Here is a 26,576-nt window from a genome sequence, read left to right as displayed (position 1 = left end):
GGGCTCAGCAGGGGCGGCCTCGGGCCGGGCCGGCCCCCCTGGGCTTTTCAGCCCGGAAAGAATAGGCCCCTTAGGCGGCCCCCCCGCCCCCTCCCCCAGACTCGGGCAGCGCAGCTGGGCCTCCAGCAGGATCCGACTCTATGGGGAGGAGAAGAGGCCTCATTGTGCGGCGCCGGCCCGGGGGGGCGGGGAGGGGAGGCCCGGGGCCCCGCCCGCATCTGCACCGGCCCCTGGGGCCTCGCCCGGTGGCTGGGCCTCAGTTTCCCCTGCTGCCAAGTGGGCAGAGAGAGGCGGGCCCCGCAGCCCCCGCCTCCCCCCGTCTCCCCGCACCCCCCCCGCCCTGCCCCGTGCGGGGCATCCCCGACCCCAAGGGAGGGCACTCGCTCCGCGGGGGGGACCTGAGGGAGGCGAGATCCGAACCCAGCACCCAGGCCCACGTCCGCCGCTCTGCGCCTCAGTTTACTCCTCTGTAAAATGGGGAGTCCCTGAATAGTCTGTGGGGGTTCGGGCCGGGCCGCGGGGCCCGCGGCCCAGGGGTCCGCGAGGGGGGCTGGGCGTGGCCGAGGCCGGGGCGGGGCCGGGCCGGGGCGGGCCGGGGCGGGCCGGGGCGGGCCGGGGCGGGGCGGGCCCGGGGCAGCCAGCGGCCCGGGGAGCCCGGAGAGCGCGGCGGGGAGCGCGGCGGGGAGCGGAGCGCGGAGCGGGGGGCCCGGGATGCGGCCCCGCCCGGCCCGACTGTAGCGGCGCGGCCGGGGCCGGGCGGCCATGGAGGTGGTGGACGAGACGGAGGCGCTGCAGCGGTTCTTCGAAGGTGAGGGGGGCGGCCCCCGCCGGGCTCCAGGGCTGGGGAGGAGGGGGAACCCCCGAGGTCCGAGCGGCCCCCACCTCGGCTCAGACCCCCCCCCCGATCTCGGTTCCAGGACCTCAGAGTCTGTGTGCGCCCTGGGTGCCAGTGGAGGGGGGCAGCGGCTGATCCAGCCCCCCAGGAGCTTGGCAGGGCCCCTCCTTGCCGTCCACTCGGGGCTTCTGCTTGTGGGGGCCACAGCACCCCCGGGGGCCCCTCCCGTCTCCCCCCTTGGCCCCCACGCGGGCAGGGGGCCTGGACGGGGCCAGAGGCTGGGCGCCTTCTGCACGCTGTCCCTCGGCCCTGGCCAGGGCTGGCCGTCCCCACAGACCGGCCATCCGGGGGCGATGGGAGGGAGAACGCTGCCCGCCGCGGCCCGGGCCGGCCCGAGAGCCGGGGTCCCAGGGCTGCGGCGCCGTCCTCCTGGGGAGGCGCTCCCGGGCCGGGAGCCCCTTCCCCCTTGCTCGGGGAGGGTCAGCTGCAGCTTCTCCATGTGGGGGCCCCGCGGGCTGGGAGCAGGGAGGCCCAGAGGGGCAGCCCCTTGGGAGGGCCCTGCCCGGCTCCCTCCCCTCCAGAAGCCTTGGCAGGGGGGGCGGCCGGTGCTGACGCCATGGCTTAGCCATGCGGCCCTCATCCCGGGAGATAAGAGGCTGCTCAAGAATGTTTGTGGGGAGAGGGGGCCCTGGCCGCCGGCTCAGGGGGCCAGAAGCGGGGCGGGGCGCTGACAGCCGCCTGCCCATCCCTTTGTGTGCGGAGCCGGGGCTTTGGGGTGAACTGCAGGAGCCGAAGTGTGGGGATCTGAAGGAGCTTGGCCGGGGACCTGCTGGGCTCTGAGCCTCAGTTTCCCCATCTGTCCTGGGGACTGAGCCTGGCCTTCCCCGCCACTAGAGGAGCAGCAGGGGCCACAGGTCACAGAGCGGGGCGGGTGTGAGAGGAAGGGGAATAAAGCCCACAGAATTTCCACCCCCCCCCCCCCCCCAGGGCTAGTCCAGCTCTCTTGTTTTACAGAGGAAACTGAGGCCCAGAGAAAGAAGGGAGCCCGTCTAAGGTCCTCCCAACCGAGTCAGGATTCGGATCCAGGGCCCCTACCTCCACCTCTGAGGCTTGGGGAGGGCGGGAGAGACAAGGGAGACAGGAGGGGGAGGGGCGGCCTGTGTGGTGGTGATGGTGAGGGGTTTCGCTGCTTCCAGTCCTGGCGCCCTTCTCGGGCCGCTTGGGGTCTCCTTGGCACAGATCCTGGAGGAGTGGGCCATTTCCTTCTCCAGCTATTTGACAGATGAGAAAACTGAGGCAAACAGGAGGAAGCGATTTGAACTCAGGTCCTCCTGACCCCAGGGCTGCTGGTCTAACCACTGCACACCTAGCTGTCATTTTAGCCCCGCCCCCATCTGGTGGTTCTCGCTCCAAGCGTGAGGAGGGGAGAGAGGGAAACCTTTGTCCCCCGTCCCTCGGCCCACTTCATGTTAAGGGTCCTTGCTTGGGGCCTGGGAGGGGCCTCAGAGGCCTGCTCCCAACTCTCAGTGACTTGACTAAGGCCACGTGGATAGGAGGAGGCAGTCGAGATTCAAACCCAGGTCCTCCATCTCCGTAGTGAATGATCTTTCCAGACCCCCCCCCCCCACCCCGGCAGAGGCTTGGGAGGGGGAGCTAAGGAGCTTGGTGGCGGTGGGAGCCTGGTACTGCCCAGCCCCCCAGGATCAGCGCAGGTAATCCCCAGCCCCCTCCCCCGGGAGCTCGGGACAGGGGCCTCATTGGAGCTGGGCAGTGGGGCTGGAAAGGCAGGCATCCCCAAGGGGCAGAATGCATTGGTTCCAAGCAGGTAACTTCAGCTGCCTTGGGGGAGGGCTTGCATCTGTTCAATTGGGCACCTGAGACACACCCCCATTCCTGGGCGGCCCAGGGGACCCCTTCAAAATGGGAGAAACTTCAATCTGGGTCAAGGGGGAGAACCATACCCGGGGCCCTTGGGTGTGGTAAGGTAGGAGGGAGACTGGAGAGGTGGGGAAGGGACGAGGGGCCGGGGGGGAGGAGGGGGCACTCTCCCGGCGGCTCAGCGCCCAAGCCCCAAGGGGTGGAGGGCGGAATCCCGGAGAAGGCCAGGCAAGAGAAGAGACAGGAAATAGAGAAAGCTAAAGGGGAAGAAGGAGAGCGGGTTGGCCCCCTGGGGAGGGAGCTTCCCTGTAGGGGGGGCTGGGAGGAGCCCTAGGCTCCCCATCAGGACACCTGGGGTGCCTCTGCCCATCTTTGTCTGACTGTGAGGATGGGTGGGAATCTCTAAGTGCCGGTGATTGCCTCCGCCTCTTCTGTGCATGTCTGCCCCATGATGGCAGGCACAGGTGGGGTGCGGTGGGAGGAGGATGCCCCCCAGAAGAGTCTGAGAAGGAGGTCCCTGTTCCCCTTTGGAGGGGAAGATGAAGACAAAGAGCTTGGGAGGGGGTGAACCATGATCACGGGGAATGGGAGAACCTTTGTGTGGTGGAGGAGTGATTTGGGGGTGCGGCCTGTAGGGATCCAAATAGAGGCTGGCTTGGAGGAAGTTGGGGGATGAGGGGTGGGACGTCACTGAGAGAGGAGGGAGGGATGGAGATATTCTCCGGGAACTTTCCCCAAGTCTCCCCCCACTTCATGTTAAGGGGTAGAGGGGCTGAGTGGCAGTCAGGTCGCCTGGCTTCCCATCCAGGCCTCAGTTTCCCAAATGTAAAATAAAGTGGCTGCTCTCCAAGGTCCCTTTCAGCTCTGAGAGACTCCGGCTTATTCATCCTCAGTAAGACCATCCCAGGAGGGTCCCTGAAGGGGCCGCCTTCCTCTCCCCACTTCTTTGGTGGGTGTGGATGTGCGTTGTGGGGGACAACGGGAGTGCAGCATGCCGGGTAACTGCCTAGCTCGGCCCGCTGATTGGCTTTGCCTTGGACTTTGTGCCGGCTGATAAGGAACCTGAAGTTGAAATCATTAACTGGAATGATTAACCTGGGGCTCCCCGCAGTCTGCCCAGCCCTGCCTGGGCCTCTCCCTCCCACCTTCTCTCCTTTCCTTCCTCCTGCAGGTGGCAGTCGGGGGTGGGGGGTGGGGGGGTGATTCAGGATCCTTGGGTCCTCATTTAGAGGATTTAGAGCTAGGAGGGAACTCACTTTACAGGTAGGGAAACTGAGGCCAAAGTGGTGAGAGTGTCCCCAGGCAGATGGTCCATGCCTCAGTTTCCCCCGACACAGCTGTCACCCTCCTGCTCCTGTGCCAACCGGCTGGGTGCTGATAGGATGGATCTGGAATTGGGAGAGGCCTCATCTGTCAGATGAGAATTGTCCCCTAGCACTTCCCTCACAGACGGGCTATTGTGAGCTAGATAACTGTGGGCGATTCACCCTGAGCCTCAGCCGGGAGCCCAGAAACTCCCCTCGCAACATCCTCGTGAGGCGCGAGACCCCATCTTACCAACCCCGGTTCACAAAGGAGGAAACTGAGGTGGAACCTGAGGTGAAGTGACTTGTGCAGGGTCACACAGCTATAAAGGAAATGATTGGGCCAGGAAGTGGGGGCAAAGCTTTGGCTATTGCCTTGGTTTTGGGGAGCAGTAGCAGCATTGTTCCCCTTTTCCTCTGTGATTTAGACTCAGTACCAGCTGTTCAGGGAAGAAGCCCAGGAGGAGAGTCTTCAGGGCTCCCCATTTCCTGCACCACGCCCCACCCTCGAGCTTCCAGAACAGTCATTGATGGGTACATTCAGCATCCCCTGAGGCCCCCCACTGGCCCCAAGATGCATTGGGGAGTCATGAGAAGCCCTTGAACTTGGAGTCCAGAGACACAGTTTCATAACCCAATGATATTTTGCTCTGTGAACCCCTGGCCATGCATGTGGTTGGGAAGTGGGGGGTCATCTCCAGCTGTGCCCCTGGGCAGCCTCAGTTTCCTCATCTGGAAAAAAATGGGTTGGATGAGATGACCCCAGAAGTCTTACAGTGCACAATCTAGGTTGTGCTCCTCAGTATCCCCATCTCTGAAATGGGTCCCTAGTTCTCTGTTTAAAACGGGGTTCCCCCTAAAAAGGGGGGTCACTAGCATTAGTTACATAACTAGGAAGAGCAGGGAGGCAGCTGGGTGTTCCCGCTGCTCCTCTGATGATGAAAGCCCTCTTCAGCCTGGGAGGGCTGATGGAGAGGAGCCTCAGGACAGGGCGAGGAGGCAGAGAAAGGACCCTGGGAGTGTGGAGAGGCCGCTGCCTCCTCCTCTTTCTCTCCGCTTCCCCTCCTCCTCCCCTTCCTTCCTCTTCCTCCTCCCTCCCCCTCCTTTCTTTCTCCCTCTTTTCCTTCTCTTCCAGCTCCCCCCTCCTTCTTCCTTTCTCCTCCCAACTCCTCCTCGGCCTCCTTCCCCTCTCCTTCCTTCTTTAGTAACAGCAGCTCGTGTTTCTCGAAGCTTCAGGCTTGGCAAAGTGCTTTGCCTTCCAGGTGCCGCCCCACGTGAGCCTCTTAACACTGGGGAGCACCCGCTTCAGAGGAAGTGCTGACAGACGGGGAAGCCGGGGCTGAGGCGGTGGGGTCACCTAGCTAGGGGCTGCAGGAGGGTTTGAAGCCAGGTCTTTGGAGGCTGCCTGCATGGCTTCTGCGGCCTCTTCCCAGTCTGAAGTTCTAGCAAGGAGAAAGGCCCTTGGACAGAGGTGGGGGGACGGGACCCCGGGCCCCGTCACCGGCCAGCTCGGGGACAGTGGGAGCACGGACAGCAAAGGGGCATCATCCGAGCGGGCCCCTGGAAGCTTGGCGACCAGGGCAGGAGGCTGCCTAGCCGCCTGCGGCTCCCTGGCTGCCATGATCCCATCCTCCTCCTTTTGGTAAATAAAGCTTTTCTTTCTGTGTGACCTGTTTGACCGGCAGGGAGGCTGGCCATCAGCTGATCTCCAACGTCTGGCCCAGCTGAAGGCTGCTAGGGAGTCCCATTCGGCCTCGCTTCGAATTCTTCTCTGCCTTCACTGTCTATCTACCGTCCGGAGCCCCCTCCCGCCCGACCCCTGCCTCACTGTCTCTGCAGCAAAGAGGGTTTCTGGTGCTGGCGGGGAGGTGGGACCTCTGGATCCCCGGGTACTCCAGACTCTGCCAGGGTGGAGAGGAGGCTAGGGAGACTCCCAGAATCTGTGGCCTGGCTCAGCCCTCACACCCAGCCAGCTGGGGGGCAGGCCATGCCCTCCCCCCCACCTCTGGGTGGGAGGCAGAGGGGCTCTTGCCTCTGGCGGTCACCAGAGGGAAGAGGAGGAAAACAAAGGGCAAGAATCGGGAGAGAGAAGAGCCGGGCCCCTATCTTCTGATGTGGATGTAGGACTGTCCGTGCAGGGGGCGGTCACTGAGCTCGGTCCGTACATGCTCACATGCATGTCCAAGGCTGGCTGGAGGTGCGGGGTCCGGTCGCCTGGCCATTCCTCTGAGGCTGACCTGACACGGGGAGGAAAGCTCTGGCCTTGGTGGCAGACCACCTGAGTTCAGATTCCACCTCTGGCACACCCCGGATGGCCCAGGCCTCAGTTGTATCATCAGTGAAATGATGAATCTGGACTTGGCCAAGCTGACCCCTGAGGTCCTTTCTAACTCTAAGTCTGTGATCTGGGGGCCTTTCTCAGGGCCATCAGAATACCCTCCAAAGACCTCTGTGTCCCCTGGGTCTGGGACCGGCCAGCTGGGGAGCCCAGTGAGTGGAACACCTGAGTTCAAATCCCTCCTCACTCATACTGGCTGTGTGACCCTAGGCAGGTCACTTAACCTCTATCTGCCTCAGTTTCCTCATATGTAAAATGTAACATCCTCCCAAGGTTGTTGTGAGGGTCAAATGAACTATATAAAAGGCTGTTTCTTCCCTCCCTCAGCCTCTTCCTTCCTGTTCTCAGGATACTTTCCCTGACTGCTTTCTGGCTCTTGCCCCAAACAGAGTGACGAGGAGCTTCCCCAGAGCTGGGGGCTTGCTTTAGGAGGTTAGTCTTCTCATCTGGATTCAGGGGCCACAGATCAGCCAGTCGGCCAGCAAACATTTACCAGGCTCCTTCACTCCACAGAAACAGAGGAGAAAAACCATCCCTGCCTTCAAGGAGCTTACACTCTATATGTGTCTAGGGGTGTGTGTGTGTGTGTGTGTGTTTGTGTGTGTGTGTGTGTGTATGTGTGTGTGTGTATTTGTGTCTGTGTGTGTCTGTGTGTATGTGTGCGTGTGTGTGTGTGTGTGCATGTGTGTGTGTGGTTTGAGAGGAGAGCAGGGCTGCCTGTGTAGTTGGAGGGAGACCGCCTGTGGTGAATCAAGGAGGTCTTCACGGAGGAAGTTCTAAGAGATGGCAGTGAGGAGAGATGACATTCCAAGCATGGGGCACAGCCTGGGCAAAAGTGTAGAGGGAGGAAGCAGAATGTGGTGTGTGTGTGTGAGGAACAAGCTGGTCAGGCCAGACTGGAAGGCACCAAAGGCTGAAGGCACTCAGTCATGATGGGAGTCCCCCTGATGTTTCAGTAGTGCTTTTCCTGCCATTACCCCCTGGGAGGCGGGACTGAGAGGGAAGACCACCTACTTATGTTGAGAAGCTCCCGCAGTCCGTGTCTGAGATGGGACATGTCTCAGTTGCTGTGTCTGACACAGCAATCAAGCCAGCATCTCTGGCACCGGGTTCCTGCTGAGGATTAGGGAAGGGCTCTCCCAAACAGAAGGGGCTGGGGGCAGTGGGCAGGGGCATGGAGGTGACAGAGGCAGCCAGAGCAAGAAGCCATCGCTGCTAAATGACCATTAGCGTCCTTCCCAGCTTGGATCAAAGGATGCCAGATTTAGAGGAAGAAGGACCACAGCAGGTCCAGTCACCTCATTTTACAGGTGTAAACCCTAGGTCCAGAAATGTTGAGTGACTTTGCCGAGTATGCACAGCTTATGAATATCTGAGGTGGAATTTGAACCCAGTGGCCTGGTCTGAAGTCAGGAAGGATGAGGAAGGAGAACAGGGCTGTCCCCTTCAGATCACATTTCACTGATCACTCAGCCATTGGCAATGTTGGCCACCCACCACTCAGACCCTATGCCAGTGACCCTCCCAGAATGCTCAGCCATGGGGCAATCAAAGCAAGAGGCTACATCAGCCAGGCCTCGCATCTTCTCCCCATTTCATGTCTCCCCTAAAGATGAGAGTCTCAGTTGTGTGGCATGACCATAGGCCCCTCGGCCCACTTCTTGAGGAGAGGGCAGCGTCCATTCAGGGAGGCGAGGCCATTCTGGCTCAGGCCAGTGGTGTGGGTGAAAATGCACAGGAAGGAAGGGAGTCTATATAGTGTGACCTATGAATGGTGCAGGAAGAGTGAAGAAAGTGGTGGGTGAGGAGATGTCGAGCATCCCACCATGATGGTGAAATGTGGTACAGAGAAAGGAGCCTGCCCTGGAGTGAGAGCAAGCCTCACTGTCCGGGGAACATAACTTCTCGCCTTGGTTTCCTCATCTGTAGAATGGGGAGTTGGTCTCATTGGCCTTCCAGCTCTAGTCTGAGGGATGTGTTCTGTGCCCCCCCACCATGAAGGAATGCACTCAGGCTGCGTCATTAGGCCTCCTGTGTAAAATGAAGAGGTCAGATGCCATGGCCTCCAAGGGCCCTTCCAGGTCTCAATGGGAACCTGACCCCAGTCTCCCAAAGGCTTAAACTTGACTGCAAAAGCTTTGTGGATGGGCCTGGTGATGGGCATCTGTACACTGTTTGAGGACCAGGCTGGCCAAGCTCTGAGCCCTATGTTGTCAGGTTGACCAAGAGACCATGGAGACTTTGAGAGGGTAGACGAGGTGCCATCCTCACTAGTGGAGAGAGTGCCTGCTTTGGGGAGGTCCCTAGTGCTTAATGGCTCACCTTCTGGCGGCAGAGCCCGCTGTGATCATTTTTGGGAAAAGATGGACAGACATGGTTTGTGTGGCCCGTTCCCACCCTCTGACTCAGGGCCTTCTTGGGAGGCAGCCTCTCCAGGTTCTGAAGTTGGTACTGAACTCTTCCACAGTTTTAGCCATCACTTGGATAAAAATACGAGTGGGCTTCTACTCAGAGTTGCAAACATGGCAAGACAAGGAAGGGTTGAATGATAACCTATGATTGAGAAAATCAGGATCATGTAGCCATGGGGATGAATTTAATGGGAATAAATGTAAAGTCTCGTACTTGGGACCAAACAATCAATTCCATAAAGAGAGCGAAATGGAGGAAGTGTGGCTCTGGTTAGTTTTAGAGGACTGTTTTCTGTTTGGCCCCAGGGAGTGGACCCAGGAGCCCATGGAGGAAAGCTGCTAAGGGTTCAGTCGAGTCCTTACTGGGAGAGATTTTCCTAAGAGGTAGAACTGTTCCCAAATGGGTTGGGCTGCTTCTGTTCTTCCCTCTTTGGGAGTCACTGAATCTTCCACAGTTGAGGGGTTGTGCTTTTCGGGCTTGGGTTGGTTGCCTCAAGTCTGTGATTCTGCGACTGTTGGCTCAATGGGTGTCACCAGTGGGGTCTTGGCCTGGGGGGTCAGGGACTAGGGAGAGAGGGGGTATCATCTCAGGGTGCTCTGTGCTTGTGTTTGCTTCTGGCATCACCTTTTAGGGAAGTACAATGATGACATAGGCCCGGAGGAGGCCGCCAGGAAGATGAAGCTCCCAGAGATCAGGGCTTTGGAGGGTCAATAGAAGGGTTGGTCTGAAGGAGGAGGGGACAACATGAGAGGTCAGCATCACAGGAGAGGGTTAACCCCTTGGGGCCATGCTGGGAGCAGGACCTGGGGTGGGGGAGCCAAGCTGGAGGGAGGCAGATTGAAGCTTCCTAATGACATGATGGTGGTGGTGGCTTTCCCCAACTGGAGGTCTTCAGGATACTGTAGGATGTGGTAGAAAGGGACTCCTGGTCACGGACGGGTTGGACTCCATGCCTTAGCTAGGATGGTTCTTGGGCTTAGGTTTCCCTCGTAGAGTCATCAAGGACCTAGGTCTCCTGGGGCAGTGGGGACCAGGGACTAGAGCACTGGGGTGGGGGCTTATCCCAGATCCTCACCCTGGGCAAGTCAACTACCATCTCTCCCCATCCAATAGGAGGAAGGGCTGGAGGATTTTCTGAGATGACCTAAGTCTACCCTCTCTCCTTTCTGAGGTTTTAGAGTGCTAGTGGAGAGTCATGCAGATAGGGAGGGTCCACACTGTCCCCATCCCTGGCCCTCGCCCTTCTCAGGTCCTAGGTCCTAGGGGGGGAGTATAGCTATTCTTTTCTTCATTTTACAGAAGAGACTGACGTTCAGGGAGGTTCATAGGTAATCTTGCAATTCTAATCACCCCTTCTCAGAGCCTCTTGTGTGGAGGACAGATGAGAGGTTTTCATGGCCTTCATCTCTGAGATGTGTCCTCCCCTCCACATACACACAGAGCTCCGTTTTACAGAAGTGAAAACTGAGGCTGGTGAGAAGTGACTTGTCCATAGGCTCAAAGATTTAGAGCTGGAAAGGACCTGGGAGTCATTGAGCCCAAACCTCTCATTTCATAGATGAATAATCAGAAGTCCAAAGAAATCAAATGATTTGTCCAAGTCAGAGATTATCAGGGCTAGGATTTGAACTTGCATCTCCGGACTCCCAGTCCAGCGCTCTTGTTGGGCCATGCTCTGGGACTAGTTCTAACCAAGGGCTCAGGGAGATCGGTGGAGGGGGGATGGAAGTCAAAAGAAAGATAGAATAGAGGCTTCGGCTGAGGGCAGACAGGGCCGTTATCCCTGGGGTTGGAGAGAAGGGATTCTGGTCGGGAAGGGGGACGCCCTCCCCTCCTCCAGTGCCAAAGGACAGTGGCATGAGCTGCCATCTAATGCCTGCTCCCAGGAGAAAGTGGGACCCTGCCTTGGTGGGCATCAGGCTGCAGTGGGGATGCTTGGGTGTCCTCACTGAGCCAGGGTCTGAGAGCAGGGGCACCTTCCCATCAGGCCCCAAGCTTTGTGGGATTGGCACTGTGGGTGGACCCCGGGCTTGTGGACAGGAGATCCTTGGGGGGCTGGAGGGGATGATGACCCTGAACCCAAGGCATGAGGCTTTGATTGAGGTGTAGGAAGGGCGAATCCAACCCTGTTCATTTTGAGGATGAGGAAACTGAGACCTAAGGTGGGTAGGGGGTTGGGAGGGGGAAAGATGGTCCAGCGTCCCACAGGAAGTAAGGAGTGAAGATGAAATTTGAACCCTGGTCCTCCATCTGGAACCTTTTCTACCAGCCCTTGTCTTACCTGTGTGGCTGGGGTCCAAGGCCACTGGCCCAAAGGGGAAGAGGCCACCTCAGGGCCCGGGGCCTGAGGCCGGTCGTGTGTCCACCCCAGGCTCCCGGGTGTCAAACAAACAGGGCAATGTGTCCCTGGCCCCTGCCCCCGCTGTGGTGTTGCTAGTGACTTCCGCCATCTTTGGTGCATGAATTGACAAGTGACCCATTGACGGGGGCCGTGGAGGGGGGCACCCAGGCAGGGCACAAACCTCCTACTGTGCCCAGACTCCCACCTTCCCTCCCCCTGCCCTACGGACAATGGGCCGATCTGAGCCAACAGCCACAGCTGGTGGGGAGCAGGGGTGGGGGGGCCGGAAGGGGGTAGGACGAGGAGGGGCCTGATGAGGGACAGGGGACCACCTGGGGCCCATCCACCCCCCTCCCCCTCCATCACCCCTTCAAGCCGGCCCTCAGCCCACTGACCCTCCATGACCCAGACCCAGCCCAGGGAGCTTCCAGGAGCAGAGGAGGCCAGGCCCGGATGGCAGGAGGGCCCTGAATCGGCCGTCTTCATTGTCATCGGAGAAGGGAGCCTTTGGGCCAGTCACTTAAAAGGGTCTTGAGGCAGCGACCCCAGGAAGCCCCAAGGACCCGAGCAGCCTGGGAGGCTGGGGTGCACACACCAGACACGATATCCCACTCCCACAGCCGCACTCTCACACACACACAGACACTCACGCTCACATCTCCACACACATCCATTCACACACACACACACCACATTCACTCACACACTCACTTCCACAATCACATCTCCACACACTCACACAGACATCCACACGTACTCACATATGTTCATTCACAGACATACAGACAGACGCTATCATATACACGCACGCGCGTACACATGCACACACGCGCACGCACACACACACACGAGTTCAGAATCCCTGCTCTGGTCCACCCATCTCACTGGACAGATGAGGCCGGGAACCTCCTAGACCTGCCCAAGGTCACCCAGAAAGTGAGTGGCAGACCAGGGGTTCAGAGCCCGCCTTGGCTGGGCCTCTCCCAGCTGCCCCATTGCCTCCTGGGGAACCGGGCTCATCCTCGCTCTCTTCCAGGCCCGCTTTGGGGTCTGGGGAAGAGGAGGGAGGCCTGGGTGGTCTGGAGGGGAGGGGGGAGGGGAGGGTGGTCAGAGCTTCCCTCTCCAACAGGGAAGCTGGGGGTAGGGAGGAAGGGCCGCCTGGTTATCGTTAGAGTCAGGTAATAATTCGAATAATTAATGAGGAATGCTTACAGCATAGCTTAGCTGGGAGATGTGGCCCATGTCTGGGAGGGGGATGGGATTAACCCCTGAAGGAAAGGCATGGACAGCAGCGGGGGCTGGGGTGAGGGCACCCTCTTTATCTATACCCCCAGACTACCAGACAGACAGACATGTTTCCCTTGGGCTCCCCTCCCCCGCTCCCCCAGAGTTGGGGAACTGGGCTTGGGGGGCATGGTGGCTGGGGGTCTCTAGCTGCACCCTCACGGTGCCCCCTCCTGGGAGGTGGGGGAGAGATGTGCTGGTGAGGAGGGTGGGCCCCTCCTCTCCCCCCCAGCCCAGCCACCTGAGTGTTTGCTTAGAAATCTCAAGTGTGGGTCCTTGAGGTCAGGGAGCTGATGCACCCGCTGGGCTGTGGGGGGAGGGCCACGAGGTCTGCGTTCCTCCAAGTTCATGTGGTCCGGCGCCACTCTTTCCCGGCTACCTCAGTTGCCTCCGCTGGGCCAACTAACCTTTGCGGTGATTGCCCTTGATCCCTTCATCGGGCCATGCTCTGCCCATTGTGCCACACTATCTCTCCCTGGGAGCAGTACCCCCGGGCCAGCTGGGGGAAGGGGGGGAAGGCAGGGCTGGTGATATGGGTGCTACCCAGGCCAGGCTCCCAGACCCTGCACCCCCCCAGCTTGCCCTCCCTGCCCCACACTGGCTGCCCGCAGTCAGTCTCCCCCACATCCCTCATTGGCCCACTGGACACGGGGGATTCCTCCTCCAGGTCCAGACCCCTTCCCTCTCCATCCTTCCCGGCCTGGCCTGTTAGCCACATCTGCTTCTCATTAGTTGGGCTATCCCAGGATGCCTCACGCTGTGGCCACCCTCCCACCCATCCCCCAGGAGAGAGGCAGGGAGGATTAGGGTGATTAGGAGAGCTTGGCCCAGGGAGGGAGGAGGGAGGAGGAGGAGGAGGAGGAGGGAGCAGGCTGGTTATAAATAGAAATACCATAAACCTATCAGCCTATCACACAAGGTAAATTCTGCAGTTTAATCTCAAAAACCTGCAAATAAGCAGGGGTGGGGAGGGCTGGCGCTGTTAACCTTTTCAGGCCTGGGGTCTCCCCATGGAGGCAGCCCCTAAATTCCAGGGAATCTTAGCGCCTCCAAATTGAGGGTGCTTGGACCTTCTTGCCACTGCCATGGGGTCCAAGGATAGAGTGGGAAAGACCCCAAGGTCCGGTGATTAGATCCTGGAATTGGATTGAGAGGAACTGGAAAAGTGAGGGAGACTTCACCACCCCAGGCCTCACTGTTACAGCTAAGGAAACTGAGGCAGAGAGAGAAAGACAGCAAAGAAAAAGTGTGTGTGTGTGTGTGTGTGTGTGTGACTGGACCAAGGTCACACAGCTTAGGGGGTGCAAAGCTCCAATATTCTCCCCACTACCATGCTGCCTACCTTCCTATTCCTAACGGTGTTTCTGATTAGTTAGAGGAAGTCATTTCCTCTTCCCAATTCCCCCATCTGTAAGGTGGGCAGGGAGGTAGAGATGATGCCCCAAATCTCTATCTGAGGAGTAGGACCGGCTATGCTGCTCAGGGGTCTAGACTGGCTTGGTAGGGCAGCCAGTGGAGGCAGGGGGCGGCCTGCCGTGCGCCGCCCTCCAGGGCCTTCCTCACTCTGGCTGGAGGTCCATCCCCTGTCCTGGAACCTCAGTGGGTGTTCCGGCCTGCAGGCCTGCTGCCCTCCTAATCCCTGGCTAGGGAAGAACTGGGCAAGGAGGCAGGAGGCGGGAAGGTCTCAGGACTGTCGCTGGCAGCTCGTGACTCTCCTTAATAAGCTAAGCTGGCCTGGCGGTGGCCCCTGGGAGCCTCGGAGGGCTCAGCTGGGGCCACGGGCATTCCACACATGCTTGGTCTCGGGGCTGCTCTGGGGGTGGGGGGTTTGCATTCAGGCTGCGGGCACTGAGGATGGGCAGGAGTGTGGACAAGACTGCAAAGCCCTGCTGCCATTTCTCTAGGGTTTTAGGGTTGCAGAATCCCTCCCAGGTCACCATGTTTGAGCCTCCTATCGACCTTGGGAGGGGCAGCTGGGCGACATCCACTAGAGATTCGGGCATCCTAGACCGGAGCTGGATGGCCCCTCGTGTTACAGAGGAGAAAACCGAGGTCTAGGGCAGCGCATGGCCTCCCCAAGTCCAGAACTATTTCTTCTCTTGAAAACAGGAGATGCTGAGTGGGGATGGACCCCCAAAGAGGAGACGATGGAGAGTGGGAGAGCGAGGCAGGGGCAGAGAAGGGCCTAGGCAGGCCAGGTGTCAATGGCCAGAGTTAGAGACTTAAGAACTGGGCCTGGGATGTTCTGGGTTGGGAAGTACCCTCCCCCAGCGCAGGTCCCACCTTCCTAGCTAGGACACCCAGCGTCACCCAGCCTGTGAAAGTCAGAGGTGGGCTCTGAACCCTCGACTCGCTCTTCAGGGACTCTATTCACACACAGAGAATAACTGCTCCAACACTCTCTCAGAATTGGGGAAGCCTAATTGCAGGGCCCGAGGAGGAGAGAGGGGGATGAGTGCTGAAGCTGGGGGTGAGGGCCGGGTGAGTCTGCAGGCTGGGCATGTGGGGGTGGGTGGGTGGGACCCTGCCCACCGGCCTCTCCCTTTACTGCCTGGCCTCCCTGACGCACCATTCACGTCAGAGCTGTTATCACCCTCAGCCCCTCTCCTGGGAAGGTGACCTCAGGGAGGGAGAGAGGCCGGGCCCCTCCTTCCTTCCCTCCCCTGCTTGGCATCTCAGAACAGAGTTGGGAGGGCCCAGGGTTGGGTAGATATTTCCTCTGGGCAGGGCCTGATGAATCTCCCCCTCAATAGGTAGGGGCAGGGAGAGGGCAGCTCTCTTCCTCTGCCAGAGCTCCTGGAAGAATCACTGGGTGGGAAGGCTTTGGGACCCAGAACCAGGGTGATGGAGCACTGGGCTCCAGGCCCCAGAGAGGGTCTAGAGCAAGGGCACTCAGAAGTCTCCAGTATATACTCCTATTTTACAGATGAGGACATTCGAGCCCAGAAAAAGGTAGGATCTGGGCAATGTCACGCAAACAATGAGGCTCCCTTCCGGAACAGAATGGAAACTTCCCCCATACCTAGCCTAGTCTTGGCACACAGCAGGTGCTTAATAATGGCTTACTTACTGACTTGATGAAGGACTTTACAAATGTCAGAAGGTCTTCTTCCCAGGGGTTGCAAGCGGGTGCTAAACAAGCCTATTTTGGACTTCTGGGAAAGAGTTTTCCTTCTTGCACTTCTTGGCCCTGGGTGGGCCAGCCATCTGAGATTCTCTGAATCTGGAAGAGGAGGCCATGGGCCTGGAGTCAGTAGACCCTCTGGGCTCCAGTTCTGGCCACTCCACTTTTGAGCTGAGTGACTTTAAGAAAGTTGGCACCCCTATCTGAACCTCAGTTTCCCTTTTTGGGAAAATGAGAATTGTACAGCATGATCATGAGGAACGTGATCGGTCATTGAGCTCTTATTGAGCACCTACTGTGAGCTAGGAGCCACATCAACCAAATCAGCCCTGCCCTCAAGGAGTTTCCAGTCTATTGGAGGGTGAAAGAGCGGCTCAGGGGAATGGACACAAATAGACAAGGCCAATACACAGGAATGTGGAGAGGAAGTGTTCGCAATGGGGGGGGAAAGAAAGGCATTGAAGGAAAGCATGGGTTCAGGGAGTTGCCCCTGTCAGCTTGCAAGAGGGGCTGGAGAATGCGTGAATGGGAGCAATGAGTCAACAGACCGAAGAGAGAGGAGAGGGCTGTCAGGGCCAAATGGAGCAGTTCATACTGGATCTTGGAGATGTTAGGGAGCCCCTGGAGTTTATTTAGCTAGGGGTGACCCAGTCAGCTCTACATGTTAAGAAAATCACTTTGGCAGCCAAAAAGAAGGGTTGCAATGGGGAGACATCGAGGCAAGGAAACCAGTTAGGAAAGGATTCTTAGGACAGTCTAGGTCATGCTGGCCATGTGAGTGAAGAGGAAGGGGCTATGTGAGAAATATAGAGGAGATTCAGCATGGCACCTGCCTGTACACAGTAGGCGGCACCTGATAATGGCTCAGTGACTCGGTTTGATAGTTATTTGCCATCTGGTTAAATTGTGGCTCTGGGACTGAGTCACAGAGTCATGGAAGTCCCTTGGATGGTGATAGGGAAATTCAGAAGAGGAGGAGGAAGAGAATTTTGTTTGGGGCGTGTTGAGTTGGAGCTGCCTAGAGGACGTCCAGATAGGCATGTCCACTAAGCAATGGGGACTGGAGGATGGGGGCTCAGGACAGAGACGGAAACTGGGTTGGCGGTGGGGGAGGGGGCTCATTGTGAGAGATGAAGGTGATATAAAAATCAAAAGATGGAAATAGAAATGTTAGAAGGAAGAGAGGAGGGATGGTCCATAGAGGGAAGATGGTGCTGGGTGACCAGTGGAACTTGTGGGAGCAGCCCAGGAAGGCTTCTGGGAGGAGAGACATTCCAGGCTGGAGCTGAGAGCATCTGTCCTGCTCGTAACTGGACCAGCCAAAGGACCGCATCCATTTATTTGTAGGATTTGAGAGCTGGGAGGACTTTCGGCAGCTTTTACCTGCCCACCTAGAAGTGGGGTTCACTCTATAGACATTGATTATGTTCTGACTGTTTGCCCCAGGCTTGCTCTCAGGAATGAGATGGAGAGATGCAGTGGTTTCCTGGTCTCTCCAGTCTGCAGGGAGAGAATCAGTTGCCTGGGTTCTTGGCAGCTGGAGGGTATAGGGGGCTGGTTTCTCTCCAGCTGTGTTCTTGTGTGAACCCCCTCCTTTACTCTCTCCTTCACTCAGGCCATGACATCAATGGGGCCCTGGAGCCATCCAACATAGACACGAGCATCCTGGAGGAATATATCAGCAAGGAGGACTCTTCAGACATGTAAGTCCTGTCCAGCACCCTGCCCTCTCCCTGCATGGGCTCCTGTGGCCAGTCTCCCAGGGACGGGGGCAGAAGAGGTAATGGTCCCCTGGCTAGTAGCCTTTAGAGAGGCTGTAGAAATCTCTTCCCAACTCAACCTTGGTTTACCCCTTTATAAAATGGAATTAATCATCCTGGCCTCGAGAGGCTTACATTCTACTGGGGTGTAGGAACAGCAGATGAGAAATTGAACCAAACTGTACGTTCATCATTCTTTGGAGAGGGGCTGGGAATGGAGCAAGTGAGGGATCAAGGAAAGGCCTTCCCTGCTCTAGGAATTGAGCCCCAAAGAAAGCACAAGATTCCAAGAGGGAGAAAGGGAAAGGGAAGATATTTCAGGCCAGTCAAAGGCATGGAGGTGGGAGATGGAATATTGTAGTTGGGAAAAATCATTTAGTTCTTACCCACTGCTGCAAAGTACTGGCCAGGAACAAACCTCTCTCAGCCTCAGTTTCCTCATCTGTAAAAGTCAGGTCTTCATAGTACCCTCCCCACTAGTGGGTAGACAGGAGGGTCAGATGAGATCCTCTAGATGTGAGAGGCTTTGCCGACCTGTCTGTGTGTGAGCATGTGTTTGCAGTGCTATATGAATATTAACTATTTAATGAACTATTTTTTAAAACTATTCAATTAAACTGTTAATATAGTTTAAGGGATAGATTGTTCCTAGGTAATTAGTTGTTAATAATTATTATCATTGCTATTGTTAAATGATGCCAAAAGACAAAGTCAAAATAGCATGTTAATATTGGGATCTGCCCACATCCAACCTTTAATAAATGTTTGTTGAGCGACTGATAGAACAGTCATTGACCTCAAGGAGCTTACGTTACTCAGACAGCAGGAGGGAATTTATTATATACCCAGATAAAGAAATTCAAAGTAATTAGAGAACAGAAGGATGGCGCCTCTGGGAGAGACTAGGAGGTACCACAGTCAATAGAGCATCAGACCTAGAGTCAGGAAGACTCATCTCCATGAGTTCCAATCTGGCCTCAGACACTTGCTAGCTGTGTGACCCTGGGCAAGTCACTTCACCCTATTTGCCTCAGTTTCCCCATCTGTCAAATGAGCTGGAGAAGGAAATGGCAAACCCACTTTGGTATCTCTGCTTTAAAAAAAACCCAAATAGGGTCGACAAGAGTCAGACATGACTGAAATGAATGGATCACCCAAGTTCCCAAGAGGCAAAGGGGAAGAGGAAAGAGCTGCCAGGTGCCTGGATTCTGCAGAAATGCTGATGAATCCCAGCTCTGGCCACGAAGGGGTGTGAGCCAGGATGGCTCATGGGGCTCTGTTCCGCTTCACTTTCCTATGGGAAGGTCCTAACCAAAACCCCTTCTTCATGTGGTTCTTGTTAAGGAAATTACTTTGAAAACCTGGGAAGCTGGGGGTGGGGGGAGAACACGTCTTTAACATCTACTATGGATCACGCACTGTGACAGACAATTTTTAAAAATATCATTTCATCTGGACCTCAAGACAACCCTGAGAATTGAAGAAACTGAGACAAACAGAAGTGATGTCTTACCTCAAGTCGCACATAGCCAATGAGTATCTGGGCTGAATTCAAACCCAAACCTTCCTGACTCCAGGCCCTGTGCTACCAGCATGCTCTTCTCTCTAGAGATAAGAGATGCTCTTGATCAGCAGCAGAGATCTCTTGGTGGCTCACACTCTGTTAAGAAATGAGAGCATTCTGAGGTGGGATCCCAGGTTCATAGACTTGGACCCAGAAGGCAGACAAGGAGGAAACTGAGGCCTGGGGAGTGATCAGAGTCACTCAAGTAGAGTCTGAGAAGAAGGTTCCACAAGGTTGCTTTTTGAAGTGAAGGACTTTCCCAAGCAGAGGACCTTCGTTCAGGTTCTTGAAGGGAGGTGGGACAAGAAAAGTCCCATTTTACAGATGGGCAACCTGAGTCTCCAAGATGGAGTGAGTGCCTTGGCCAAGGTCACAACTAGTAAGCTGCCGAGTTGGGTCTTAAACATCAAAATTTCCCTTTTGGAAAGGTCATCTAGCTCTTCTTAGGGCCTCTGTTCCTCCCCTGTGAATAGGGTGGGGGTCTTTATGGCCTGGTAGGTCTATGCATGCAGAAGTTGGCTTTGCTATTGCTATGGAGAGGGGAGAAGTTGGAGGGGGGAGGGACAGGGGGCTAGCTGGGAAGGGATGAAGGTCTGCAGTAGAGAAGGGGTCCTAGGATACAGAGACAGGACCAGCAGGAGGGATGGAGTGGAGGCCCACTGACAAGAGTCGGCACCTGATTGGATGGGGTGGGTGGATGTGATCTTAAGGAAGTCAGACTTTGTAGGATTGGGACCAACTGGAAAGAAGGAAAACCAAACCAGTCCATTGTCTCCTCAGTCAACATTTATTAATTATGTTCTAAGAATTGTGCTGGGGTTCCAATGAAAGCAACAAATGAGTTCCTCCCCCATGGGACCCCATTTTAGTGGGGGGACAACGTACACCTAAATAAACGCAGATGGGAGACAGACAGAGCAGAAGGATCTCAGTGGGGAGAGGCCTGCCCCAGAAGACGGCATTCAACCATTGATCTGGGGGAAGCCAGAGATTTGAAGAGGCAAGTTGAGGAGTGAGAGCATTCCAGGCCCCCGAAGAAGGAAGTCATCAAGCAAATGGAGCCAGGCCACAGAAGGCCTTGGTGCAGCCTCTAGGCATTACGGGGAGCTCTGAACAGCTGAGCCTCAGGGAGGTTCATGCTCTCAACTCATTTCCCCACCTGGTGTTGGGAAAGTAGCTCGATTCTTGGGCTCAGCCTGGATCTGATATTGGGCGGCCTCACTTTGCATTTCTAGAAAGTGGGAAGATGATCATTTTTGCTATCCCTCCCTGACTGGCGCTGGATCACAGCCCCTAAATATAGAGTTAGACAGGACCTCAGAGGTCGTCTAGGCCAGCCTTATTTAACAGAGAAGGAAACTGTGGCTCAGGAAGGGTCATCGTCTTACTCAGGGACACATAGGTTGTAGGTGGCATCACCCTGTTTAGAGCTCAGGGCCTCTGACTCAGGATCCAAACCTCATTACAGTGCATTCTGCTAAGAAAAGAACATAGTAAACTTACAAGTTCCACCCCAAAGTTATAATTATTTGTATTAGTATTATCATAGTTGGCATTCCTGTATCTTTAAGGTTTGCAAAGTACTGAAATGTATTATCTCACTTGATCTTCCCAACACCCCTGGGAGTTGGGGGCGATTATTTTGCCCATTTTACAGACAAAGAATCTTGAGTCTGAGAGAGTGAGGTTCTGTGACATGCCCAGGGTCACCCAGCTGGGATGTGTATGAGGCAGGATTAGAACCCACAACTCCCTGCTCCCATCTCAGTGCTCCATCTGCTAGGCTGGGGGTTGGCGCCTTGGACTTCTGGCCAAATCCATCCCTGATCCCTTTGCTTCTGCCCACAGCTGCTTCCCCGATATCCCTGCTCCTGCCGGCTACCCACACACCCAGCCCTCTGGATCCACAGCAGCCCCCGGCTCTAGCAGTGGCCATCACCTGAGCCCTCCAGGGGGTGGGGGAGGACCCTCTTCAGGCCGCCATGGCCCCCTCCCACCCCCACCCTGCGGGCCTGGCTTCAGTGCCCATCTCAACATCAACAACAACAATGGTCTGGCGGTGCCCAAAGGCTTTGTGGGACACTGCCTGAGCGGGGGCTCGGGGCCACCCATCAAATCGGAGCCCAAGGCAACCTATGCCCCAGGGTGAGTGAGGATGGGGCTGGGCAGGGGCAGGAGGGACAGGGAGGGGCTCCAGTGGCCCCCAGCCCTAAGGCACTGGGTGTGGCCAGGCACCACCCCAGAGGGCAGCCTTGGCTGAGGGGCATGAGAAGCAGCTGGTGTCTGGACGCTGGCCAGGGGCCAGGTCTGCACAGGGAGTGGGCAGGAAAGGAAGCCTCAGCTCCCCCCTCTGTGACCTCAAAGGGTCCTTCCAGCATGGGCACTTTGTGGCCTTTGGAACCAGCTGACCAGAGTTAGAAGCACTGCCCCTCCACCCTGATCATGCCACTCTCACAAACACCCCAGGGAACCCATGTGTCCAGACATTTCCTGTGTCCATACCTGTTAAGCACCTGGACACATATACTTAGCCCTTCTCTGGGTCTCAGACAAAGAAACTGAACTCTTCCACCTTATTCTAGGCTCTGAGGCCCCTCCCAACCCTGCCATTCAATGGCCTGGGGTCCATTTTAGCTCAGGAAAATTGGGTTTGGGCTACAGGGGTCCTATGGCCTCCTCTGGGTTGTGCCTCCCCTTGGTAGGACACTTGACCGCTGGGCAAAATCCAGAGCCGGAGGGAAGTTACAGATAAATCTAGACTCGGTGTCAGGAAAGCTGGCCCCAAGGGAGGGGGCTGCCCAGCAAAGAGGGTGGTCTTCCTCCTGGGACGGGGTGGAGGGTGGGCCAGAGGACCCCTCACTCTTCAGTTCTGGGCCTCTGAATTTAAATCGCAGGTCTGCCATTAATTACTTACCTGTATGGGTCACATCAACAACAACGTTCGTTTAAAAGGTTGGGAAGGTTGTTACAAATATTATCTCATCCGATCCTCAAAATCACCCTGGGAGCTGGGTGCAATTGTGATCCCCATTTTACAGGTGAGGAAACTGAGGCAGGCAGAGGTGAAGTGACTTGCCCAGGGTCATGCAGCTAGTGTCTGAGGCTGGATTTGAACCTTCTATCCTGCCTCTTGACCCCTTCACCTTTCCAAGACTTGGTTTCCTTCTTTCCAAAATGAAGGCCTGCACAGCCTTGCCCAGCTCACAACCTAGGCCTTGGGACCTCTGGATTATGAGGGCCTTCCTCGCTCCTCTATTCTGAGATTGTCTCATCCGAATTTCCACTTGTGCCCTCTGACTTCAATCGTATATACAAAGGCACTTGCCTCACCCCCTGGCGCGCCCAACAGAGGGCACCAGGAGGGCCACAAGAAGATGTCTGGCTCTGGTGCGGGCCCTAGGTTTCTTGGCCTCATCCTTGGGGTTGAGCTCCCTGGATCCTGCCCCATGAAGGCTGGAACCTTGTGCCTCAGCACAGTCTCCCAGTTCCCTCCAGGTCTCTATGGAGGCCATTGTCTAAGGCCTGGCACCATGCTGGCCATGGGCAGGAGAGGATGATGTGGGACTTTGGGTCCTAGAAGGGTGAAATGGTTGCGCTTAGCCCAGAGAGGAAACATGGTGGCCATCTTCAAGGACTTGGAGGGATGCCAGGTGGAAGGGACTTCTCTTTGCATATTCCCAAGAGGAGATGGAGGGGGGACAGAATCAGGAACAGAGGGTGGAAGTGACAGAGATGCCAAGCCAGGTTTCATATGGGGGAGAATGAAGCTGTGCCACAGTCTGGGGAAGGAGGAGGGCTTTCCTTTTTTGAGGTCTTCAACCTAGAAGTCTAGGGAGGCCGTAGAGAGGGTCTTCTCCAAACATGAGTTAGCCTTTGAGCCCCTTCCCACCTCCCCTAAAATCATGGTGGATCTGCCTTGGAAGCACTGGCTTCTCCAGAAACAGGCACCCAAGCCAGAGGACCCCAGAATGGTCCAGTTACGGTGGTGACGGGGGTGAAGGAGTGGGGAAGGGGGAGCCAATCAGGTCATGAGGGCCCTCAAGAGCAAAGAATAAGCATGAAGGGAGAGGCTTAGAGTCTGTTGCATCTTCACTGGTAACTATCGATTAAACAGAGATTTATCCATCCTGGCCGGATCGAGGAGAAGGGGACGGGAGTGGGACGCTAGGCTTCCTTTGACTCTCAAGAGAGGTCAGTTTAAGACTGGGAAAAAGGTAGCCCAGGTAGGATCTAGATTCGAATCTCAGACCAGCTCATTATTAGCGAGGAGACTCTCGACTCTTGTTCTCTCAGCCTCAGTTTACTTCTCTGAAAAATCAGGGATTCTAGCAAGATGAACTGTAATGCCCTAAATTTATGATTGTCTCTCTCATTCGAATGTGAGCTCCTTGAGAGTAGGGGATGGACTTGTTCTTTCTGGATCTCTAGTGCTTTGTACATAGTAAGCACTCAGTCGAGGCTGGCTTTGATCTTCAGAATCTATGTAACTCATTCCATTCAACAGGCATTTATTAAATGCCTACTGATGCTGGACCCTGTGGGATTTTGTTGTTCTGTCGTTTCCGTCACGGCCAGCTCTCCGTGACCCCATTTGGAGTTTTCTGGCAATGACACCGGAGGGCTGGTCATTTTCTTCTCCAATGGGATGCAGAGGCACAAAGGAGACTGCCCAGGCCCTTGAGACTTCCACCTTCCAGCCCTCCCTGGTTTTGAGAGCCCCCTCGCTCCTGTGACTTCCCCTCCCCCCTCTTTTCCAAGTTCTGTTCATTAGTTTTCTTCCTGCTCTTGTCCATTTCCTTCTAAAGTGATTTCCCTAAAGTGACCAGTCACTCCCTTACTCTAACCTCTCAATCCCCAGAATCAAATAGAAAGTGCTTTGTTTGAAACAGGGTTTCACAGCCCAGCCCCCTCCTACCTTTTTCAGTCTTCCACATTCTACCCCCCCCCCCATATATTCTGTGATCATCTACAATCAATTGACCAAGAAGCATTTATTAATCGCCTACTGTCTATCAGGCTCCATGACCCAGAGTAGGCAAATTGGAGCTGGTAGGTGGCTATCATCATTTGGATTCCTTTATTTCCTCTCCACCTGGGCCAGGGATCTGCTCATTGCCCACCACATGGCAGAAGGAGGGGGCCTTTACTGGAGGCCATTCAGCCCCACCCTGACCTGTCCATAAGGATTGATCTACAATCCTACAAGGATGATCTCTTCTACAAGGGGTCATCCGTAATGGGGAGCTCACTACCTCCGATGGGGCCTGATTCCGCTTTCGGACATCCCCGAGAGATTTAGATGAGAGAAGCTTAATGAGTTATGAAGGAAACTAGGAGTTCAGGGAAGAGGGACATTAGGAGACCTCCACTATTGGCTATAGCCTAGATGCTGAGACCCCCTTCCCCTCCAGGGAGGGCGAGGTGAACAAGAGAACCTCCCATCATCCTCATCACTGGTTGCCCCAGTGAGTCCCGTTATTATGCATCTGCCGTGTGAGGGACGCTGGGCCAGATCCAGGGTGTCCCCTAGTGTCCTTGCTCAAAGTCCTCTGGCAATTCTTCCCTGTCTAGCTACTTGTAGTGGTGTAGACAGAGGGCATCAGCCAAGGGCATCGCGCCACATCCCAGGTTTGTAGGGAGGATCAAATGAGGTATTTGTAGAGTGCTTTGCAAACCTAGAACTCTAGCAGGTAGATGTTCCCATTTTATAGATGGGGAAACTGAGGCAGACAAGGTTCACATAGCCAGCAAGTTTCTAATTTAGGATTTAAACTCAGGTCTTCCTGACTCAAGATCCAGTTCTCTAAAAATGGCAACCTTGCTATGGAGCAGGGTCAGTAGGGTTTCCTTTGGGAGCCCTGGGACCTTGGAGGGACCCCAGGGTAGGGGCCAGGTTGAATTGACAAACCTCTGGGCTCCTTCAGTGGTCCTCTCAGTCTTCTGGACCTAGACTGACAAGGGAGGGGTGCCCAAACTCTTGTCCTGGGTCATCCATGGTTTCCGTCTGTCCAGGGAGGAACCCAAGGTGAGAAGCATACTTGGCAAGGGGAGACCCCTTGCTTCCCCCACCGTTATAGATTTCCTCCTGTTTAAGAGGCTTCCGTGTTGCCCCCCCCCCCAGCCCCTCTCCTCCTGTTTCTGGGCTTCTGGGATGGAGGTGCTTGCTTCTTGTTTGGAGGGAGGCCAATGAGGGGGTGGGGGGAAGCCCCTGAAGGTCTTTCTAGCTAAGAAAGCAGCTAATGGCTCAACCCCCCTTTGGTGCTAGGCAGTGAAGTGAGATGAGGCGATGGTCATTGTCCTGGGAAGAGCCCTGGAGAGGGGGTGACTCCTTCCCCCCAAATTGCCCCATATCCCTAGAAGCTGGGCTGCCGCGAAGGCCCTGCCCTCCTGCCTGCCCATTCTCTCTGCCCCATCTGAGGGTCCCGAGTCTCTAGGCTGCCTGGGAAGGCAGGCGGCCTAGCCCAGGGAGAGCAGAGCCAGGGCCCCCCCCCCCCCAAGACCTGTCACGCCCAGCCACTCCCTCCAGTCCTCCCACTCTTCCAGGAGGGCTTTGCTGGGTACATCATGACCTTTTGGGTTCATATTTTTCCTCTGCCTGAGCCACTGATAAAAAAGAACCCTCCTTTCCCCTCCAGGAGCTGGGCGTCCAGCCACCTGGACACCACACCTGCCCCCTTCCTGCTGAGGGCCCGCACAGGAGGGGCTCTGGAAGAGTCTGGGCCCTGCCCCCACATTGGATTTTGGCAGAAATGGGGGAGCTGGGTGGAGGCAGGAAGTCGGGTCTGGGTCCGGCTGGACCTAGTGGCCAGCTGCAGAGCCTTCCGTGGCCCATACTCCTGAAAGCCTGGGCCCTGGGCTGGCATCGGCCAAGCGGGCTCATGGGAGGGAGCCCGAGAACTGTTCCCCCTTCCCCCCACCCGCTGGCCCCTCATCCTTGCGACAGAAGCTCTCATGAAGAAGTCAAATCAAGTCAATGTACATTTATTAAGTCCTTGCTGTATGCAAGCTTGTGCTAAGCCTGGGGTACAAAGATAGGCAAAAACAGGGTCTGCCCTCAAGGAGCTTCCACTTTGATGAAGGTGGAAAAATGGAAATAATTGACTATATCCAAGGTTCACAAAGATAGATGGAAGGGATGGGTGGGGGAGGCCCAAGGAAGGAGCCCCAGCCTTGTCTTCCCACCTTGAGGGCCCCGGCTGTGGGCAGTTCCCCCGCGGTGGGTGCCAGGTCCCATCCCCCTGCTCGAGGCCCATCCAGGAGGCCTGGTCAGAGGTTCCGGGCCTGTTGTTTGCTGCTTGTGTGAATTTGGGCGTCTTCTCTGTGAGCCTCAGTTTCCTCACCTGTACACTGGGTTCCTTTGAGCTCAGCTCTGCCTCAGTTTTCTCACTGAGTTTTACACTCAGAAACTCTGAGAGCACTTTGAAGCGACCCCGTTGGGGCACTGGATTCCCTGTGCCCATGAAGGCCCCGGTGGGTTGTAGGGAAGCCCGAGCAACATTGGGCTCTGTTTCTCCACAGCGCTCTGCCCGATTCCCCTCCAGACTCCGGCTCCGAGGCCTATTCCCCTCAACAGGTGAATGGTAAGTCCAGCGGGCACCTCCCTCCCCCTCTGGCTTTTGGGAAAGTGGTTGGCGCTGTGTTATCGGGGTGTGGGGGGAGGCAGGGGAGGGAGGCAGCCTCCCGCTGAACGTGGGGAGATTATCACTGGGCAAATACTCCCTGGCTTTTGCCTATTG

At 56.3% G+C, this 26,576-nt stretch overlaps 1 protein-coding gene across 1 annotated transcript in view; it reads left to right on the top strand.

Moving 5' to 3' along the window:
- Nucleotides 1–753: 753 nt before the first annotated feature.
- Nucleotides 754–26,576, top strand: part of MYRF (myelin regulatory factor) — a 43,982-nt gene continuing 18,159 nt past the window's right edge. The window contains exons 1-4 of the mRNA XM_074231324.1: nucleotides 754–808; nucleotides 17,132–17,219; nucleotides 20,689–20,985; nucleotides 26,359–26,420. Of these exons, the coding sequence (XP_074087425.1) occupies nucleotides 763–808; nucleotides 17,132–17,219; nucleotides 20,689–20,985; nucleotides 26,359–26,420 (493 nt within the window). The 5' untranslated portion in view covers nucleotides 754–762. The remainder of the gene's footprint in view (nucleotides 809–17,131; nucleotides 17,220–20,688; nucleotides 20,986–26,358; nucleotides 26,421–26,576) is intronic.

The sequence above is a fragment of the Macrotis lagotis genome, chromosome 3 (assembly GCF_037893015.1).
Source record: "Macrotis lagotis isolate mMagLag1 chromosome 3, bilby.v1.9.chrom.fasta, whole genome shotgun sequence".
Taxonomy (NCBI): Eukaryota; Metazoa; Chordata; class Mammalia; order Peramelemorphia; family Peramelidae; genus Macrotis; species Macrotis lagotis.
Note: the sequence above shows the minus strand (reverse complement) of the source record. Positions and strands in the feature narration are given on the sequence as shown.